The sequence below is a fragment of the Siphateles boraxobius genome, unplaced genomic scaffold, assembly GCF_051911475.1.
Source record: "Siphateles boraxobius isolate OS27281-9 unplaced genomic scaffold, OSU_SipBor_1 68, whole genome shotgun sequence".
NCBI lineage: Eukaryota > Metazoa > Chordata > Actinopteri > Cypriniformes > Leuciscidae > Siphateles > Siphateles boraxobius.
This window is the reverse complement of record NW_027509195.1, coordinates 11204125-11227022: the sequence shown is the minus strand read 5'-3', so window position 1 is coordinate 11227022 and position 22898 is coordinate 11204125. Positions and strand designations below refer to the sequence as shown.

General features: G+C 36.8%; 2 protein-coding genes across 18 annotated transcripts in view; both read right to left on the bottom strand.

Moving 5' to 3' along the window:
• The window catches only part of arhgap33 (Rho GTPase activating protein 33), a 62030-nt gene extending 47206 nt beyond the window's left edge, over positions 1-14824 (bottom strand). For 4 of the 13 annotated variants that reach the window (XM_077214731.1, XM_077214735.1, XM_077214732.1 and 1 more), the window contains exon 1: positions 14710-14824. In XM_077214731.1, coding sequence (XP_077070846.1) covers positions 14710-14728 — 19 coding nt within the window. In that variant the 5' untranslated portion in view covers positions 14729-14824. Of the gene's footprint in view, positions 1-13118; positions 13539-14709 lie in introns of those variants that run through there. The other 9 variants (XM_077214743.1, XM_077214745.1, XM_077214741.1 and 6 more) reach the window with 8 other exon arrangements.
• A 271-nt stretch (positions 14825-15095) lies between these two features.
• Positions 15096-22746, bottom strand: rbm42 (RNA binding motif protein 42). 5 transcript variants are annotated; one of them, XM_077214787.1, is made up of 11 exons: positions 22555-22746; positions 21971-22038; positions 21735-21858; positions 21377-21443; positions 21221-21289; positions 20056-20222; positions 19789-19947; positions 17942-18079; positions 16574-16691; positions 16285-16479; positions 15096-15562 (listed from the first exon to the last, which is right to left on the bottom strand). In XM_077214787.1, the coding sequence occupies exons 2-11, from the start codon at positions 22024-22026 to the stop codon at positions 15450-15452; spliced, it is 1206 nt and encodes a 401-aa protein (XP_077070902.1). In that variant the 5' UTR covers positions 22027-22038; positions 22555-22746; the 3' UTR covers positions 15096-15449. The 5 variants fall into 5 exon arrangements, with proteins under 5 accessions (XP_077070902.1, XP_077070903.1, XP_077070900.1 ...); XM_077214788.1 differs by having other exon boundaries at positions 21383-21443; positions 22555-22709; XM_077214785.1 differs by having other exon boundaries at positions 22551-22680.
• Between the last annotated feature and the right edge of the window lie 152 nt (positions 22747-22898).

The window sequence follows — 22898 nt, the reverse complement described above, 5'->3', positions numbered from 1 at the left end:
ATCCACAAAGAGAGCTACATACTGATGTATGCAATGCGTGTAGCGGTGGGGATGGGCAAAGCCCATTTGTGTTGGCAAAGTTCCTCCGGGCACGAGTTCAAAGCAGCTGCTTTTACAAGACCTGTGACTGTTTTAGAGCTTTTACTTCATTCATTCAAAATAAAACACAGATAAATGAAGTGTAGCGAGGAATGCGAAACCGCTCCATGCTGAACGCAGAAGCAAATGCATGGCTATGACATGATGGGAAACTTGGAGGCTGAAACTTAAGATGGTGTTGAAACAGACTCTAGAGTCCATAGGCTGTGAGAAAAGACCAAAAAAAAACCTCACGATTTCCTTCATGTGCTAAACATGCAGACCTCAAGGGCATAAAATTTAACACAGAGCACTGTGACGAAAGGTTGAACCACAACATAAACCCACCGAAGGAAATGCAACATACCCCCACAGAGAAGAGAGTTTACATGAGCCGAGAGAGAAGAGATATACTTCCATATTGTAGGCTAAACAACAGGGCTCGATAATAAGGACTGCCCGATGTCTCAGGGCTAGAGTGAAAGACGCTCCGGACAGTTGACAAAATTGTCACTTGCGCATTTGAGCCAGTGCTGCGTTGTCATGAAAGTTTATCATTTCCACGTGTTTTTAAGTCTTGTCAATTTAAACAATTAAGTGATTTTTAACCATTCAGATTCAAGCAAAAGATCAAAATATTGATTTGAAAAGTTCTTCATTGTCAAATTCATGTCATTGTTTTTAACTTCATTAATTTGTAGCTGCTCAATTCCAGGCTAGGCTATGTGTCCAAAGTAGAAAACTAATTGATTAGTTGCATATTTTTTTGTAAAGAACTTTGACCATTTGAAAATTTTGGCAGGACTAGTGCAAGAAAACAGGTCAGGAGGACTTAATTGAATCTCTTTTGTGTGGTACAAAAGAGATTCAATTAAGTCCTTGCGACCTGTTTTCTGTGTGCGCGCACAGAGAGCTGTCTTAGACACTTAAAACAAGGATGTAGTAACAATGCAGAACTGGCCCGATAATCGCCAGCTACGAAAATTCTCACACCATCCTTCTTCAAGACTAGAATATAACAGGGTGAAATGAACGACATCTTCATCCCCAAGAATACTCTATGAGATTCAGTGAGAAAATCTAAAGATGTGTTGAAGAATGAGGCTCACACACAGTCTATGAGAAAATGTGGGCTGACGGGGCAGAATGATTCTAGTGGCTGAACTGACTCTGTGTCATTTGCCCACGGGGGCATCAGAGCTCATGTCTAACTTAAGCCTGGGAAAGAGGTCACTGGCACAGCTGTGTATATAATAATGAAAGAAGTATGAATTAAGAAATACCACAAAAAAATTTCCCACAAATCTAGTTCAATATTCTTTCATGACCAAAAAATGTATTGTCAAATGGTAAAATTACTGATTTTAACTAGACGCTTCCTATGTCTTGATAATTATAACCGATATTATCTGTAAAATTAACAATAAAACAAAGACTTTAATTGCAACACTGGAGTTGAACCAGCTAACAAGAAATCTAAAACAATGAGAAAGACAATCTAGATTCTATATTGTCGGAAAATGAGAAAGGTTTTGTGCACTTTTTAGTTTAGTGCATCCAGATCTCCACAGAAACTATGAAATTGTTTTTTTCCCCCTTTATATTTTGAAATTGACGCCAACTTCGCTAATTAAATTTAATATTAAGTATTAAAATTAAAATTTAAGTTTAACCCTCTACAAATAACTGACAATACCTGTGATTTGGGAATATTTTAGATTAGTGAGACAAAAATATTGGCTGCTATTTGGCCATATTTAGATTATTGACGTTGGTCAATAATTGTGTCAAATTGGCCAATCATCATTCGTTGTTCCCCACTGGTTAATTTCCACAATCTACTGAACCCCTCTTATTATGCATGGTTTCTATTTTCTATTATGACTCAAATCTTTTCATAAAAATATATATTTCTTAATTCGTAATATGTTTGCAAAGATTTAGGCAATTTTATGCATGTCTGCTGCTCTCAAGATATCAGTGGTTAAAAAAAATAAAGATTCACAACATATCTTTGTTATTTAGTCAGTGTTTGCTCTTAAAACTCCACTAGGTTTTAGTACATAACATAAATTGACGAAAATCTGCGAAAGCCTCGCAGAACTCCAGTACATCCAAAACATCATCACACAAGCACCATTTCAAACACATTTCAAAGTTCACTTTGTTCCTTTGTCTCTTTTGTTAAGATCTAAAATACTCTTTGAGCTTGAAGCCCAGACACCAACCTAAGACGAGAGCAACGTAATGCACAGAATCACTGCACAGAATGAAGACAAGAGAAATACAAAGCTACAATGACATCAGGCTTGCTGGCGCAGAGATGAATACGCCAATGAGACGCTCTTTCTGATGATGTAGAATAACTGTAGGCCAGCTACAGGGCTCAATAATTGATGTGAATGAAATATTAGTTCTCCATTTAAAACACAGATGTTTAAAGGGATAGTTCACCCAAAAAATGTTGTTCCAATCCAAACCAGTAAAAGTTTCTTTCTTCTGTTGAACACAAAAGAAGGTATTTTGAAGAATGTCGGTAACCAGACAGTTAACATCGACTTCCATAGTAGTTGTTTTTCCTACTATGGAAGTCAATGGCTACCGTCAGCTGTTTGATTACCAACATTCTCGCTGGAACGCAATCCTCAAAGTGAAAGCACAAACAAGAGATCCAATGAATGCCCGCGTTGAAAGTGAGAGTACTACATGAGAAAAAAAAAATTAAGTTAAAGGAGTTTCAGTGGCATTACTACTGTCACGATTAGCCACGCACTTCCTGGGTCTACTTGGACTACATTTCCCATCATACACCTCCCTGGACTGATTACACCATACATCTGCACTGCACTGATTGCACACACACCTGCACTTCATTTACACACACATCCACACACCACTTCTCTGCGAAGTCTTGATCTGCCCAGGCCATCATTTCTGAGCGGTATCTTCCCAAGTTTCAAGTTTGATTCCTGTGTTTGACCTGTGGATAGTTTATCGTAGCTGACCCTTCTCTGCCTGCCCTGACCCTGGATTGTTTACTGGACTCTGATTCTCTCGGCCTGCCTCGACCCTTTGCCTGTCTACCTGGTTTGTCTCAGCCTAGGGCTGGACAATAATTTAATATCAATATATATCGCAAAATTATTTTTTTTTCGATAACGGTGATATGATTTTTAAACGCATTTTCGATATTTCAATATACATAGCAGCATTTGTCACTGACTGACGTTAGGCGCGCAGCCGTCAGAAAGAGCAGAACACAAATGGCTACTTTCCTGATGACGTACACCACAGACACGCAGCCACTGCTCAGAGCAGCGGATCTCCAACGCTGCAAGTTTCAGCCACAGAATTAGCGCCTCTGACCGCAATGCAAATGTGACTGAACGAGCTTCCACAACTGAGGAGAAAGCAGACGAAATAGTTGATAAGAGAGGAAAGACTAATTCAGTGGTATAAATTCAGTGGTGTTTTGGTGTTCCAGCGTGCTGCAAAATATGCCGGACGACTAGCAGCGGGAACACATCAAACGAGGATCAGGAGATAGACTGTGCCGATGCGCACGTCCGCGGCCAGGAACGTCGCGTCCACACTCTAAAAATAGCTCACCGAAAGTTCTAATGAGCAGGTATCGCTCCCTGTGAATGTCCTGACGCGCGCACACACACGCACACGATGCGCAGAATCCAGTTCTCTTTCTTTAGCGCTTGAATAATAACACACACATTTATGCCAAAATGTCCGTTTTGTCAATTGTATCCTCACAAGAACAGTCTAAATGAGTCAAATAAAATCTTAAATGAAAGTTAAGAGTAGCCTAAATGAGAAAATTAAATGCGTTAGATCCTCTCATCAGCGACAGATCTTAAAGGGACAGCAGCCAATTCTGTCTGTTAACCAAAGAACAAAGGGGAACAGAGCAAATTACTCACTGATCTTGTCTAAAGAACGTGTGTAGCTTTAATAAGGATTAATCTATATTTAATTTATAATTTATGCAGGTTCAGACTATTTGATAACCTTATTCAATTTCTGTATATTTCAGTTTTATTTACACACAAAACATTAATGGTTCAACATTTTTGACTTTATAAAATGATTATCTCAAGTCTTGAAAAAAGTAAGACATATTTTTGTTATACATAGTTTAGTAGCCTACTTTTATTTCTGGCAGAATTTATCATTATAATCAACTTAATTATTTCCTGGATTTTGTAACACCATAGTCCCTAAATTTATGTAAATGCAGGAAATGGGATTTAAATCGGAAAAAAATTCCCCCATTTTGTGTACCAAATGTTGCACAAATGTTATGGCAAATGTAAATTTAAAAACAGAAATGCATTGCCATTTTACATATTACATTGTCATTTTGCATATTACATTTCAAACTGAATATTGCTACCCATATGCTTTCATAGTCTTGTAGCAGGTATTGAGAAGAGAATATTATTGTTATTTCATTGCTTCATGTAGTTTGTTATGGTGCAGTAGCGAAAGACTCCAGCAGATTTCATAGACTTGGCAAATTCATTTTTCAGAAGATTGTAGGAACAGACATCTGTTATGGACGTTCTTGGCAGTTTTTCTGAGGCTTTTATATTGTTCATATCGATATCGGAATTATATCGTATCGACCGAAATTAAGAAATATATTGTGATATAAAATTTGGCCATATCGTCCAGCCCTATCTCAGCCTTGCCTTCTCTGTTCTGTTTGACCCTGCCTGTTTTGACCATTCTAATAAATGCTGCGAATGGATCCCCTTGCGTCTGCGCCAGCATTACAACTACATTAAACTAACTATTATATATAATGTTGAGTATAATGTATAGTAATAGTAATCGTTACACCCCAAGCCAATACTGCTTCCACTGATCAGTAATCGATGATCTGCCCCAAAAATCCTGATCGAAGCACCCTTTAAATTAATTTGGACTTCATACACAGTGCCTGATAAAATCTAAATTCTGAACTCTAATCAGTAAGTATTTTTACGGTCCCATGAACATCACGCAATGTGTCAAGTGATTTTGAGGCAGCTTTTCTTGCAGGAATTACAAACAATTCAAAGGACAAAAAAAGAGCAAAATGTTTAGCTGAACAAAATAGAAATTTAGAAAATCAGAACGAAATTGGTTTTAGTTGTTCCAATCCAGAGTAAAACTTCGACAATGGCAGATTTCTTTTGCGATACACCAAAACCTAGACGACAATTTGGATGACTTCATTTTGCACACCATTTTATCAGGCCAATTTGGATGGAGACAGACTGGAGATAGCAAATTTCACAAACATTTTCACTTTGGCAATAACGGAACTCAAAAACTGGAGTAAACTTGGCTAGTACTTCTGTTGCATTGAAAAACATGCATAAACATTCTGCCTAACCTGTTTGGTTTCACAGAAGATAGAAAATCATATGGGTTTGGAGTAACATGAGGGTGAGTAAATTTAAGATGTCAACATCTAAAACAAAGGAATCTCTAACATCATGTGCATGCATGAACTACAAATTTGACTTTTCCTGAAGACTAAACCACATAAGCATCTCCTTAGCACCAGGGGCCTGTTTCAATAAGGAGGTTCAACCAACTCTGAGTTAAAACTTGAACTCTGAGTTGACTTACCCTGAGATGGGAAACTGAGTTTTCGGTTTCAGAACAGCTGAATTGAGCTAGTTCAATCAACTCTGAGTAGGTTCACTGAGTTAAGCGCGTGCCCCACAACTATGAAAAGCCATGATCAATGGAGCTCCGAAATTACGATTCACCAACAGCACCCGACAAAAAGACATCCACATGTTCCGAGTCAATACACAAGTATAATTCTTATTCACTGTTATATTATCAAGTGAAAACTGACAGAAAGGTAAGTTATTGAACTAATACTCATTTTCATGGTATCCCATAGGCAAAAAACAAAAACAAAAATGTGGAAGCAACTAAAAATGAACAATAAATTCATAATTCAATCTTTACGCATAAAAGGTTCATGGCTGTAGGCTACATGACTTTACAAACATTTGACATTAAATAAATATAATTCAGTGTCTACTTCAATGTGCAGCAACATAATTAAATGTTCTCTAATCCAACCTGTTACATTTTTTTAATTAGGCTAATGAAATTAAATTAACATTCGACTTCTACTGGGCCAACAGAGGCTGGACCTGCACCATCACCGATAGATGAAGAGGAGATACACAATATTGGAAGAATATTAAAATCCAACAGGAAAAAGAATAACTGTTGCTTTTGTATTTGTAGGAAATAAAGATGACCAAATAAATTGTGAGTAATTTGTGTGTATTTAACAGCTGTGGTGGTTACGGCATATATCTCAGACAACCTTCCATTCCGTACAGTAATCGGATTCATTTTCGGAAGGTGCGATGATGGGAATATGGGAATATAATCAATGTATCCAACCACATTGGAAATCCTAAAGGAATATCTAATTATTAGGTTACTTTCAGAGGTCACAGCAAGATGTTATCAAATGTATGTCATTTATCAGATTAGCCTCATTTAAACCGATTTCTCCACCACTGTCCTGCAATCCTGTGAAACTTCTCTTGGATGGATCTCATGAGTTTGTGTCCAGGAACAACGCAAAAACTCTCAGAAAAACTGTGAGAGCGAGGCACATTTTCCTTCATGCTCTGATACAGCAGCTTTACAAATGTGCTCTCTCCGATGTTATATAGAAAAATGTGCAATGAATGAATGAATGAACTGCACTGCAAAAAATGCTTTTCTTACTTTGCATTTTTGTCTTGTTGTTTCCAGTCAAAATATCTAAAGATTATTAAATAAAAATGCATTTACTAAAAGAAAAACTCTGGGTTTATATAAGATAAAATATAACCCGACCAGGTTAGGTTCACAGAGTAAGTTACCATGGTAACTGACTCTGAGTATAAGTTACCCCTCTTTCAGAAACGGGCTTGACTAACTCTGCTTAATGGGGTTTGACATACCTCCCATTCTGAAACGGAAAACCCAGAGTTTGCCTCATTTCAGGGTTAACATTCAAGAGTTTTCACTTAACCTCCTTTCTGAAACAGGCCCCGGCTCTACACCTGTACATCATCTAGGGTGTAACAATACCCCATATGTCACGATTCGATACCACGATACGAAATTATTGCAATACGCCAAAACATATGATAAAAGGTTAACAAAAAATGTACTGTTGATTAAAATGCTAAATTTGGTTGTGGGTGTAAATGAATAGGCTTAGATTTGGTGCTGTTAACTCAACAAATGCACAGGACAATGGTGACACCAGAATAAAAATATTCATGATTCTGAAGCGGAAAGAGAACTATTTTAGACTAATATGCTTGCACTCTGTCGCTGGCTAGATAAAATAATGTAGGCCACTTTTTACAGGTATCATAAGACATTTGGCATTATCAGGACCCACAAATATTCCCCCACTGCATTATATATAGCCTAGTAGTTTAATGCAGTACTGACACTGAAACTCTGTAAAAATAAATTTTACACACAATAATTTTCATTTTGGATGAACTGTTCACGATACATTTTGTTGCATTTTTTATTGCGATGTATTGTGATACGATATTGTTACACCCCTATCATTTACCACCAATACAACAGCAAATCGTGATTGAATCCCTAAACGAACCTTCAAATAAAACCTCAACATGTAATCCAAGTGATGTAACTCCAAAACACAGAATGCACTAGATAGATGTGCAACCTTTTCATACAAGGAGAAAAGAGCAGTTGGGGGACGTGTGTGTCTGAGAGATACACTACTCGAACGGTAAACAGGAAGCGGATGAGATAATGATGGAAATGAAGATTGGCGGGCATTATTCCCTTTCTCTCAGCCCTCTCTCTTTAACATACGTGAGATCTTTATGTAATTGCAGCAGCCCAAGTTGCAGTGAAGGATGGAGGCGCAGGTTGCGTAACACAGCTGTCTCTGATGCAAACAGCATGTTCTCTGAGGTTATGAGCATGTGATGCTCTATTCATGTCTCCGTGTGGGGCTGTATTTGCATATTGATAGGCTCCTTTTAATTTGCATCCTTCCTTTGTGGTTCCAAATGGGCTTTTGCAATTGAAAGATGAAAGATGTTTTGTTTTTTTCCAGATATATAAATATCACATAACAGCGTTGACAGGTCATCTATGAGATTAAAACAATAGTTAAAGGGATATTCCACCCAAGAAATGAAAATCCGTTCCAAATCTGTATGAGTTTCTTTCTTCTGTTGAACATAAAAGAAGATATTTTGAAGAATGTTGGTAAACAAACAGTTGACAGTAGCCGTTGACTTCCATAGTAATTTTTTTCCTACTATGGAAGTCAATGGCTGCCATCAACTGTGTAGTTACCCAAAATATTATCTTCTTTTATATTCTACAGAAAAAGAAATGTATACAGGTTTAGAAATATTATTATATAATACCTTTAATATTTACTCCATTCATATTTTATATTTACTTGTTCCAAAACTAAAAGCGGTTATATTTTCTTTGGACCACAAAGGAAAATGTTTGAATACCATTAAATGCATTTTTTTTTTAATCACCAACATTTCATAGTGACAAGTTGTTATGCTCCAAAAACAATATTAACTTGGCCTATATGACTCTATTGCAATAGTTCAAGGCTTTTATAATATGAAAGAGAGTTGTGTAAAGATTCCAAACTTCCAAACACACGAATAAATAACGTCGATTGTAATTTTTTGTCAATTGAGTGAACTATTCCTCTAAGCTTGCACTGGAAACCTTCATTTAATATCTAAGCTTTCATCAATTAGATAAAGTAAATTTATTCTGGAACACAGCCTATGCTCTTTAAATATTAACAAGTAAATTGTGCCTGGTCTTCAAGATAGTCTACATCTGGGCTGTGCCAAGCTTTACCTAGAAATTTAACATTAAGGAGGAACTTTAGACCACATTAGAGTTAAACTGTATTGATTTCCACTGCACTCACTGCCAAACGATTGCCAGTGTCAAGAAAATCCAATCAATGCAGTCACAAGAATGAAAAAGAATGGCTTTCTGACTCCCAAATATCCATCGTAAATCTTGCAGACAAGAACGTCCACGGACACACTGCCAAGTTCCCACACACACTCTCCACCAGACCAGGATGCTGTGGCGGTAATTAAACACCTTGATCGCCAACTGCCTCATCACACCCAGTGTCTCACTCGCTCTAGTCATGAGTTTTCTCTGTATGCTGTTCCAGATTTGACTATCCCAACCTTAACAAAACACTGATATCAAATAGGGGTGGGCGATATAGCCTCAAAATTCTATCACGATATTTCAAGAATATTTGCGATAATGATATTTATGACGATATAGACATTTTTTTGTTGTTGTTGTTGAAAATTTTCTTATTCAGTTTATCTCGCCTAAATGTTTGCTCACTCATTGCGTTTTTACAATGTGGTAATTTTGTTGTTAAGAGTTTACACAACACAAGGAAGATTGATTTCAATCTTTGAATTAAATGTTAAATGTGTGTAGGTCTAACACCAGTATTCAGAAATACTACAGAAACATAATAAAGTAATCAAATGTAAAATAACACATAGTCTTTTAGTTCTGTTTCCTGATTAAATTAAATACATAGGCTAATAATTCTCATTCATTACAATTAAAGCTATCTTTTGTTGTTTTGACGACAGGGGTGGTGATGGCGCAGTTGATAAGACACATGCCTTTGGTGTGAGAGACCTGGGTTTGAATCCACTCTGAGACACCAATGTGTCTCTGAGCAAGACACTTAACCCCTAGTTGCTCCAGAGGCGTGCGACCTCTGAAATATAGCAATTGTAAGTCGCTTTGGATAAAAGCGTCAGCTAAATGAATAAATGTAAATGTAATGACAGACGCACAGCCTATGGCTGCTGTCACTTTTACAGCTAGTGCACGGATCCATTGCTGTTTTCATTATACTGTCTGTCACACTGTCACATGCGTTTTATACATAACCGACTGTGTTTATGAGTATAATTACCAAGACCGGAAGTTTTACACAATTTTGCGTTTTTCCATTAAAGCGATATAATCCGCGAAAAATAACTTTAGTTTCTCGCGAGCTTTAGGCTACTCTATGTATGCACGCAGTGCAACTCTCTCAGAGACTGCGCGAGTAGCTTACTGGATAGTTTAAACCCGCTTGAATGTTTAAACTGATAAGAATTAAGAAGACTTGAAAATTATAAACTTTAGTTACGATGCACTGATGGCCCGATTGTGCAAGAGACCATTCAGTCATGTCCCGACTCCTAAACGCGCGCGAGAGAAGACGCGCGTCGGCAGCCCCGCTGAACACTCAAGCTGTTTGTGAAATTGCTAAATCGTCATCGGAGGCTGACAGGCTGCTCTCGCGCTCAGACAGGTGTTGTTGTTGTGCGTGCTAGGGAACGTAAAAGCGCCATATGTCATCGCGTCGCTATATCATTGATATCGCGATATGACACTTTTTTATCATGTAAAAATGTATACCAGTATTATCGTGGACGGTATGATATGGCACACCCCTAATATCAAATCAAAAAAAGAGGAATTAACTTCTATGGACTTAAAACTAAGGCTGGGCGACACGGAGAAAAAATTATAGTTGTTATCATTATCTTGTTATTTTACTCGCAATAATTATCGCTATCATTTTTTTCACCTAGCCCTACTTAAAACTTAGACAGCTTAAAGTTGCAGTAAGGGATTTCTGAGAAACAACGTTGATATTTGAAATCGACACCTAAACAAACAAACTCCCTTCATTGCTCCACTCCCAAAATAATGAGCATGCTATGCAACACAGGCAACTACTACAGATGGCACATCAGACAGCTCGCGCAAGTATGGGTGAATCAACAACAACAGCATACAACAGCTTGGTTCTGTAAAAAGCAAAAACCAATGTTACTCAAGTATCGAACAGAAACAAAGCAACCTCAGTATCCATTTTCAGGCCTTCCCGCTCTCTCACGTCTTTCCGCTTCCAGCACTGGAAAGCTTTTACAGTATTTAGCACGTATAGGTCCTAGCTCTTGTCTGATCGTAACCCTTCTTCTTCCAATTATATTCCTCTGACCATTCCCTCTTTGGTTATACCTGAGCCATCTCTCTTTTTGTAATCATTCTGCGAATATCCATCTTGCTTACTATCTCACCGCCCCATCATATGCCCCCATTGCCTACAAGAGATTTTTGGTGAAATGTGGGTCGGTCCAATCCACTTATTGCAAATATTTGCAATACTGTTTGTTTAGGTGTTGATTTAAATTTTCAACAGCGTTTCTCAGAAATGACTCACTTTGCCTTTAAATAAACAGTGCACCTATAAATAAATATGTTGTCATCATTTGCTCATCCTTGCATCTTTCAGTAAGACTTTCGTTCTTCTGTGGATGTCCAAGTTACTTTTGCCATGCAATGAAAGAGACCACGGCTGTCAAGCAAGATTTAAAATTTTTGTTTTAGTCTTGTGACTTTAGAACTTGACAGTCACTGATCCCCATCCACTTCCATTGTTTTCTTTAAATATTCTTCTCCTTTGGTGTCCCACAGCAGAAAGAAAGTCATAATGGTTTGAAAATACACGAGAGAGAGAGAGAGAGAGAGAGAGAGAGAGAGAGAGAGAGAGAGAGAGAGAGAGAGAGAGAGAGAGAGAGAGAGAGAGAGACTGAAAAATGTACAGATGAAAAACTAACAGTTTAAGCAACCAGATTCAGGCAAAAGAAGAAACTCCACAGCTAAAAGACACAACAAACAATTTTGGTTAGTTGGTGGTTTAGAGCCATTTACACAACAATGCTTTCCACTAAAAACAGAAAACTTCTTTATGTGTTTTGGCCATTCATTTACACGACCACAGTGTTTTGGGGGCCTGAAAACTCAAACTTTTGAAAACGGGTTTCAAAGTGGAAGTTTTTTTGAAAATTATAGTCTCCATTATAGTCTCTCTGTAAACTACAAAAACTCAAATTTGTGAAAACGGTGACGGCAATGCGTATTAGGCTACATGTTCAGTCTATAGACGTGCGGTGTTTCTTTACAAAGTGACATCGCCAACTACTGGCCTGGCATGAATAATACAGCGTTTTCACAGACCGGGGATCATTTTAACAACATTGTCGTCTGTATGCGAAAAACACAAAGAAAAACTTTTACGTTTATAGAAGGCCTATATCGATGTTGTGTAAACATACCCCTAGTGAATGTTATAATCCCACATTTTTAACATGTCGAAATCATAGAATTTCCCTTAGGCTATTGCAACTCTTTGTGGTGATGTACAAAGACTTTTAGCTACACGTTTTTACATTTCCTATGATGACTAGTCTTAGCCAATGTTGACTGAGTAAGCTTTAACACAGGCCAGTGCTTTCCCAAGAAGTCAAGCCATATGCATGAACAAACGGAGTGTGTTTGTGATTTAGTTGGTCTCCAGAAGAACCGGCAGGTCCACTGCTTTTAAACAAACCACTGAGCAAACAGTATTCAGATCTATAACATAGCCGACTCAAATACCCTTTGTAGAATGTCTAAACGCATGTATCCTGCCATCTGGGATATTCAAAAGGGGACAAGGAGTTTCAGGACACGTCTTTGTTGGATCAGGATGGTCTCTTTGATGAAGCGAAACAAAAGATGAAGCATATGCATATTGAAACAGTTACTGATGATGAGCACATCACAATGGCAGATAAATTAAATTATACCCAGTAAAGAAGCTGTACACCCAGTGGAATAGTGCTGGGCTGGCTGGGTGGGAATGGTAAACAGGGAGGGGCTCAAACCCCACAAAAAAACAGTGAACCACTTTCTAGCAACATCAGATGAGGGACAATAGCAGTTTGTCAGATGCAGTGTGTTGCTGATGCTGATCTTGTAACTAATGGCAACAACTGCATCTGTACAACGAACTCAATCAGTGAGGGGAAAGTGGAGGCAATTGAAATGGGCTATTGTGGAAAACCAATAAACACTGAGGTTGATTGTAAAGGTTTTAATACAGAATTATAACTTACCACCATCCCTATCTCCAGCTTAGGCGGGAGGGACCAGCAGGGCTCCGTGTTTGGATCAGGATGGGTCTCCAAAGTTTCTTCCCACATCAACGCTTTTCCTTACATCCTGGTTATATTTCGCAATAGTGTGTTAATGACCTGGATCGCGCAAAAGCACCACCGGACGCCAGAGTCTGAGAGACGTTAGAGTGGTGAGCCCCAGATAAACAGCCAAAGGAGGAATAGGAGAAGGAAAAATGCCTTGCGCGTCCTCACACAACTCCACAAACCCCGCACAGATACATATTGCCACTACTGTGACATCCAAAAACAATTTACTCAGACAGGAGACTCAAATCGATTAAATTCCCCGGAACAGCAGCATAGTCCCCGCGTGTTCTTCTCCCGCCCATCTCATCTCACTTGCTCGCTGGGAGAACTGAGGGGTTCTTCGCCGTTCCCAAAACAACTTACGGGTGCCCTCACTTCACCCAAACGCGGCCGAGGACTTTTTTTACGATCTATATCGTTGCATTACAAAATATGTAGAATCTAATGTAGTTGTTTCCGCCGGGTGTGATAGCAGCGCTGTATTATTGTATAAAGTAAAACTTTGGGAAAGACAACCAAGTTGTACTCCCCTCTTTTCCATAATGGAATATTCCACTGAGGTGGCCAGTTGGACAAAAGGAAGCCTGGAGCGCGCCGCTGATCAATGGGCGGAGGCGCGCAATCGTCATCCAGTAGAATTAACAAAATAATGAAGGCAAGAATTTAACGAAACCCTACTTTATAACCGTTATGGCAAACGAAACACGGACATGTACAATTATAGTAGGCTACCATGTTTTTCTTTTAAGTAGCTTGTTATTTTTTTTTTAAATAATAGCCTACCATAAAAACCATAGTATATAAATATGGTAATCAGTGACTACTATTCAAATAATACGCTATTCATAGTACATGAATATGGTAATCAATAAGTATTGTATAGCATATCAAAATTCACATACTTTTTGCATAGTCAGTACTCAGGCGTATCTGAGTACAATAAAATTAATGTTTTTGGACATGTACCACCTCTCACAAAAAGTACTGTGAAATATACCATTCGTTGATATATTCTATCATACTTCCAACATGACATGTACTTACCACAGTATTAAGATATCAATTGGTTACATGGGGGAAAAAAACTGTAAACATTAATTTGGTAACTTTTCAGTCCCATGACATTATCATCTGATACCATCATGTATCACAGAACTTTTAAGAAAAGAAGATTTTTAATTACATATATTTTGAGCTTTTATGTAACAAATCACTTTATTTGAAGGAGCAAATCTGAAGGATGCACAAACACTGTCTGTTAAACCATCTCAACATGAATTAGTGAAAAGAGACACTACACAACCAAATATGAAATGTTAACAGATAGACAAGGAAAGTACTTTCATAAATTAACAGACCTATTAATGTGAAAGTATAAAGAGAGAGAGAGAGAGAGTACAAACAGAACAAGTACATTTGTAAACAGGCTCCTGAAAACAATCAGATATCATTCAATTTAAACTGAAGTGCTGTCCTAATTTTGATTAAGTTAAAAACTCACTTGTGGCTCTACGGTGCATTTTCTCCTGTTGTTGTGATGTGTGTATATTTTCAGTTGTTTGTCAGACAGATTGATGCACAAGCCATTTCTGCTTTTTTCACGTCAGCTTTAGGAAATGAGTCTTTTAGAAACACATGCAAGTGGGCGTTTGTGGTTAGAGAGAAAACCTTTTGGTTTCCTATCAACCGTGACTATGAAAGCTTTTCCCAAAAAATTAATAAATGGTAATTATTATCATGTCTTTACATTACAATTATTATTATGTGTATTAACGTTTACAAGAGGTTCAAAGAATTATGCATCATTCATAACTTTGGGGAGCTACCTGGTGGTTGCTTTCAGAATCATTAGTTGAGGCATTCAAGATTTAATAAACAGGTCAGAAATGAAACTAAAGAAACTCCACAGTTTATTGAAAAGATTTGCATTTTTTTTTTTTTTTTACACATTTTACTTCAAACATCCACCTGGTAACCAGTTTCATAACCACACTTCATACATTTAAAAATCTCTCTTGAAGGATTCTGGACAAGTGAAAGATTTTTACAGCATGCAGTGAAAGAGGGAGAGGTCAGTGTGTGATAATACACATGGAAATAAATGTAGATTTATTAGTAATAAGGGCCATATGGGAAGTTGACAGTCTTTTGTTTGCAACTAATGGAGGAGTGTGACTGACTCCTACTCATTATACATGTCCTGGACACACAAATCAAGTCCACAGTTTCAGTATAGATGGATTATCTCAATCCCAACTTCTTTTTCTCTTTCTGTTTCTTACGCACAACTTCCAGATTGCGGTCCTTCCATGAACTCTTTCTCAGTTTGATGGGTCTGCTGCCCACATACCTCCCTAAAGACAAAGACAAGAGAGTGTGAATTTTCCAGTTCCAGACGTGCTGGATACAGATCTGAGTTTGACTTCAGACTTTTTCAAATATGAATTGTCCAGGAGATCATTTAGATGTGTTTAGTGAAGCTAATTTGGTGTTTGCTCATTGTTTTTGCATTGTATATTTTGTTGTTAAATAAAATGTTTAAAAAAAAATTTAAAGTCTCTTCTGCCAACCAAGGCTGCTTTTATTTGATAAGAAAAACACTGTTAAAATAATACAATTTCAAATAACTTTTCTATGCAATTATATATTTTAAACTATAATTTATTCCTGTGATGCAAAGCTAAATTTTCAGCATCATTACTCCAGTCTTCAGTGTCACATGATCCTTCAGAATTCATTCTAATATGCTGATTTGCTTCTCAAGAAACATTTCTTATTATTATCAATGTTGAAAACAGTTGTGCTGCTTAGTATATTTGTGGAAACCATGATACATTTTTTCCCCTCAGGATTCTTTTATGAACTGAAAGTTCAAAAGAGCAGCATGTTTTGTAACATTATAAATGTCTTTACTGTACCTTTTGATCAATTTAATGTATCCTTGCAAAAAAAATAATAATAATAATTTAAAAAATATAATACTAGGAAAAAAATGACCCCACAATTCTGAACAGTAATGTATATGCAAACTTAATTAATTGCATTTTTCTGCATTATATTATCCTCCATAACTCACCGTTCATTTCTCTCATGGCGCGCACATAATCATTGGGATCTTTAAAACTCACGAAGCCGTATCCCTTTGTTTTCCCAGTGCGTTTGTCTCGAACAACCTTCGCCTTCAGGAATGATGGATAACGACTAAACGCTCTCGCCAGAATGTCATCGTTCACCTCATTCCCCAGATCTCCACAAAATATCCGGAAATCATCTGAGAAGACAAGAACAACATAGATTATATGTTTTGGCTTCTTTCAAAATAAAAGTAAAAAAAAGAAGGTTGTATTGTCTAAATGTTCACACACCTGTTTCCCACTCTAATAGACTGGTGTCCTCCCATGTGACACCAGCTGCCACCCGGATGCATTTCTTCTGCTTTTCCTGTTTCCCTTTCTTCTTGTCTTCTGTGCTGGTATCAGCAGGCTAGGCATATGTAAAAAAAGAAATAATTAGAACAATACTCATATCAAGAATTGCTTTACACTAACCGTTTCTTTCTTTGTCCAGTGTTACACAAAACTATTAGAAATGACATTTATGTTAATTGATATAAAGCTGAAATAAAACTAAATATAAATATTAGATTAAAAAAACACAATAAATAAGTTTAAGTGCTAAAATACAGAGCCCAATGGAAGCTTGTTTCCGTCACAGAATAAAAAAGGTAAGATTTTCTCTCAGAATCTCACAATTCTGACTTTTTATCTCAGATTTTATCTTGAGTTATAAAATCAGAATTTCTTGATATAAAGTCGCAATTGTTTGTTATAAAGTCAGAATTGAGAGATATAAACTTGCAATTCTGAGGTAAAAAGTCAGTCTTTTTTTCCTTAGAATTTCACTTTATAACTCACAATTGCAAGTTTATATCTCACAATTCTGAGAAAAGATGTCAGAATTGCGAGATATAAAGTCAGAATTGCGAGATATAAAGTCAGAATTGCATGTCATAAAGTCAGAGTTGCAAGTTTATTTCTCGCAATTCTGCCTTTATAACTCGCAATTGTGAGATAAAAAAAAAATTATAAATTTTTGCAATTATCTTTTAAAATGTTTTATTCTGAGCCGGAAATAAGCTTCCATAGAGTCCCGCACATGATGTGGGGAAAAAAATTATTTTGGCTATGAATTAACAATTAATTCCTACGACTTCCTAATCAGCATGTTTTACTAATTTGTTCCCTCGTTTTAAGTAAATCATGCACACAATATATCATGGCCACGTTGTAATAATTAGTTCCTCTATTTTAGTTCAATCAAAATGAGGGAATTCATAAATTTAACATGGCTACGATTTACTAAAACGTGGGAACAAAATTCTTATTTCGTTGCCACAATAAATTATATATATATATATATATATATATATATGTATGTGTGTGTGTGTGTGTGTGTGTGTGTGTGTTGTTGTTGTTGTTTTTATCCACATGTCATTTGTGGGACTCTGTACTAAAACTAAAATAAAAAATATGATATATAAAGAAAATAATATAATATTAGACATTAAGATCTGGTGCCCCTTGTAGGAGCATTTTCCTTCAGCTGCATCACATAGTGACATGGACACAGCTCTTGAAGGGGAATGGCTAAAAATCCTTCTGGCCACAAGAACTTTTGTCCAACCCCTGTAAGTGTAATATGTCCTGAGCAAATTTAATAGATTCATATTAAACCTCTACATGTGTAGGCTCAGGTTCTGGCTTGCTCGGCCCGATCTTGCTGTCATCTGGGACCACCTCCTTCTTTAATTCCAGAAGCCCAGCTGCCTTGACTGCAGCCTGCTGCTCCGCCACCAATGCGGACAACTCCTCCTGAGAAAACGAGCCGAGAGAAGGTTTAGATCAGCATTGCAAGCATTACAAAGGAAACACAAGGGGATTTAAATTTCTCACTTACAAGTTTTTTTTTTTTTTTTAATGAATTATATGGTGCTTTGATATTAAATGTCATAATTGATGCTGTGAAAACAGTGAATAGGTCCTACAGGGTTCTCACAGCACCTGGCCAATGAATTTACATGACTTATCCAGGCATGGAAAGCAAAATATGTAAACCGTATAGTAAAGTTGTTAAAGTAATGGTGATTGGCAACAAATGTAATTTACTAATTTAGTAATTTTATACTAAATTATTTATACTAAATCATAAATACTTTTCAGCCATAGTCACAGTTTATTATTAACCACATTTAATACTAACTATTACTGATAAATACCAATTGTATCATTGATTATTATATTATTTCAGCATATATTGCTAATAACAGGGTTTCGAAAGTCGTGGAAACCCTGGAAATACCAATGAATCCTAAAATAGTGCTTTCGAGGCCTGGGAAAATAATGAAAAATTAATCAAATCTTAAAGACCCCCTGTGGTGAAAATCATGTTTTTAATGTTGTTTATATGTCTGTGTGGTGTTTTTAATATGCTTAAAAACAAACTATGCACATAATCATAAGTCAACACCATTCCTGAGTACTTTCTCCTTAAAACTGCAGTGAACCAAAGACAGTCTCAAAAACTTGGTTTGAAATCGGAGCATCACAAATAAGTAACCAAACCCCTTCAATGTGCAAGGTGGGGCTTTTCCTATCATTTCTAAGAATGCAGATTTTTTTGAAGACAGCTGTCTGACTCTGAGATGGCGAACAGGAACATGGTTTACGTAACATAACATTATAATCATATAAATTACCGTTATGCGTCGACTTTTATTCCAATTCTGAATGGATTATATTTAACCTAGAAAGCACGCCAAGACAGCTCCCTTTATAACCACTAAAAAGCTGTTACTCATCTCAGTTCACAATCTCACAGTTCCATTATAATCAATAAAGTTGTCTAGAATGAATCTCTTATTTACATCACGTCTACACTTTGTCAGAGTCAAGTTATTTGTTCAAGATCAACGTTTAAGATATTAATAAATATGTGATTGGCAACATTGCTCACCAAAGCAAAAACATAGTAAATAGAAACATTTTATGTTCTCCAGAGCGTAAACACAAATACGCACTGGAGCGTCAACCAAATCCGTGTCATCAAAATTACATTATTACAGTATCAACTTGCTTTCGTTTGAGGGGGGCTTAGCTAGTATAATTCACGCCCCCTCTTCTTCTTCTGATTCAGTTTCTGGTTTTAACATGTATGCCTGAATTAAACCAATATTTCTAATTGCCATTGTGTTTACTACAGCTGACCGAGTGGATCAGGTAGTCCGAGCTGGTGTGATTGATTGAGTGGAGGCAGAGACTAATTTGCATATTCATAGTTCCATACTATACTATGAGTTACATTCAAGCATTCAATTTGAGGCATGAAGAATTTTTTTAAGGGATAAAATGATTTACTGCAGGGGGACTTTCAAAGGTCATGGACCTGTTTTATAGTTTTTTAAATTACACCTTGTGAGTGTGATCTATATAAAATGTCAGTACCGAACTTTCAAGCAAATCAGTGAAACAAGCATATGGACTTTTTGTGAAACAGGACAGTCAAGTGTGTGTTGATACTTTACCATGCGTGCTTGTTTCTGGCTCTTGAAGTCAATTCTCTTCGGGGCAGGAGGAGCTGTGTAAACAGTGGGGGCCGCCTGTATAACACTGGGAGTGATCTTCGCAGGGGCTTGACTCATGGGTCGCGGTGGTGCCGGAGGCATAGGGTTCATGTTTCCAGCCTGCCATTCATTTAGGAAAACATTTGTGATACTGAGATCTGAATTTTTAAAGCACAAAGTAACCTTAAAAATACCCTGAAAGCTGATTACAATTCAGAAAATACCCACTGGTGGCATGGGCCCCATGGGTGGTCCAACTGGACCCATGGAGGGCTGAGGAGGTCCTGGCATAGGTGGAGCCATCATCATGGGTGGAGGAGGTGGAGGTCTGGGAAGAGGAGGTGCTATCATGCCCTGAGGAGGTGGACCACGCATTAGTGGCATTCTCTGACCCACTGGAAAAAATACATTAAGATATTTTAAAATATGCATCATTATATTTTAGGCTCTATAATGTTCTGTAAATAGAAAATGTATTAAAAAATATTATATTTAATATATATATATTTGGTTGGATGGTATATCAAGCTTGCACAATATAGCGATTTTTTTATAAACGATATAGGATGAGGCAATACCATTTAAATCAATATATAGAGCATTTTGATATTACGAGCATATGTTAAAAAAAGCGGAGAACACAGAGTGAGATGCTGTGGGGAAAGTGCATTATCCATTTTTCCCTAAACATGAGAGATGTTATATTAAGGGCGTCAATAAAAATAACTCGTAAGATATAGTTAACGCTTATTGTTTAAAGAGGCTTGCCCCGTCAGATGCTGTGACAGATATGTGCTGAAAGATAGATACTTGTGCTGTTTAATGTGTTTGAGATGTGATGTTTTCCTCAGTGCATAACTTACATTTCACAGGTATATTCTCCATCTCTAAATATAAGAAAGTCATGCAAATATTTTCATTTTGCATATATCGCAAAATACTGAGATATGATTTTTTTTTTTGTCCATATTGCCCAGCCTTATATATATTAGTGCTGGGCAATGATTAATCGCATCCAAAATAAAGGTTTGTTTTTACATAATATGTGTGTGTGTGTTCTGTGTTTTATATTTATAAATACATATATGCATCTACTGTATATATTTAAGAAATATTTGCATGTATATACTGTGTGTGTGTGTGTGTGTGTATATATATATAGGCCTATATACATAATTTACATTATATATAAATAAAACATTTTTCTTGTGTTCTTATGTAAAAATAAACCTTTATTTTGGATGCTTTTACTCGCATCCAAAATAAAGGTTTATTTTTAATATATATATATATATATATATATATATATATATATATATATATATATATATATATATGGCTCAAGACCCTGCTGATACAAATACACAGACACAATAATGGGAATCCTGATTACCTGGTCTCTGTAAGACATGCGGGACAAATGCTGGTCGCATCATTGGAGGAGGCGCTACTGCCGGCATAGCTACAAATAAATATCAGATGATTGTCAGCTGCTTTCTATATATGACTTCTACTCAGACTGTATAATAAGAGTGTGAAATAGTTGTACCAGGACCAACAAATGTAGGCGGCGGACCAACTAAAGTGGCAGCTCTTGCATCCAAAGTCTGCTGGACCTAAAAAACAAACAAAAAGAAGAAGAAAAGTTAGTTAGAATTGATGAATGTTTGTAGAAATATATATCAATATATATATATGAATAGGTCTTATTTTTTAATTACATTTTTCACTTATTATAACAATGTGTAATAAAGTAATTTGTAATTAAATAAATTAGTAAATCAGAAAAATATACCAATTATGCAAAAGAATTTTCATAATTAGTCTTTTGGACCCCACTCAACCCAGAATACAAAAATAGAATGTAAAATATTAGGTTTTTTTTTTTAGTTATCAGTAATTAATACCTGTCTGTACGTGTTTGTGCCAATAATAGGCCTGATCATGGGTACGGCTGGCATTGCCAGAGCGACTGGAACAGCTTCAACCACTGTAGGTGCCACAGGTCCTCCCAACACCTCCTGCTCAAACCTACCGGAGAAGCAACAACATCAGCATTCATGAAGTCAGAAATGCTCTATTCTACACACTCCAAACACACCAGCTGGAACAACTGAACATGAGTGAAATGAGAAAAACTCACAGTGCCATCTCTGCCTCCATCTCCTTCAGGCGCTCTTCTCCAGATTTTAACGCCATACTGAGCGTCTTCTGCAAAAAAGAAACAGAAAAAGAAAAAAGAAGAAACCTCAATAAATAAATCAATATATTAATAGTCGTGTCTCAAAATACAGCAAGCTGCCTGTCTAGCATTTTTTTTGTACCACAAACCTTTTTCCACTGCACCTTTGATTCCCCAAAATTCTGCAAACTGCTATGATGCTTAGAAAGATGCAAACCCATGCACTCCACACATGCTGCACGCCCTAAAGAGTCTAACCAGGCAGCTCACTATGTTTTGAGACACAACCAGTGCGTCTCTTGTAACGTTAAAGATAATAAATAAGAGAGTTTAAGAAGCATAAATAAATAGAAGCATCTGTGGTAAACTGCGCTTAGCTGTCCTGTTTACAGGAATAAAGCAGAAACATTGTTTGAATCGATTAATAATTAGTAATTGTTTGAGCAATAATGTTCAGATTCCAAATGTTGTATAGCTCCAAACTGAATTAAACTTCATCTAAAGCTCCGCTGAAGTCAACTATTCTCAACTAAATAAATACTCGCCGTGAAATCCGCCCTTCTGAAGAAATTCAAGTCAATATGCAGGAATAAAATGATACAACAGATGAACGGATCTGGATCATTTGTTTTCCTCAACGACACCGCTTGTCTGGGCGCAGAGGAATTACGTCACAAGTCAATCGGTCCTTCCTCAGCGCAGCGCGCAGGAAAATGAGATCATACTAGTCCACTACAACTCCCAGAAGAACAAGAGATTAAACACAGAGTCCGTCCCTTATTAGACATTCTCTGTTAAACACTAAAACTTCTCTTCGCATATTGATTTTTTTAGTAATATTTGATTGAAATAAACTAATTTAATTTGGTTAATTTCTCTGTTGTGTTCG

Bases quoted from the DNA above. Each gene is read 5' to 3' on its own strand.
- rbm42 (XM_077214783.1), bottom strand. From the start codon at position 22,230: ATGGGTTTGCATCTTTCTAAGCATCATAGCAGTTTGCAGAATTTTGGG. The intron at 21,444-21,734 runs GTATTAATTACT...TTTGTTTTTTAG, and splicing joins GCACAAACACGTACAGACAG to GTCCAGCAGACTTTGGATGC. The intron at 21,290-21,376 runs GTACAACTATTT...ATTTATTTGTAG, and splicing joins GCCTACATTTGTTGGTCCTG to CTATGCCGGCAGTAGCGCCT.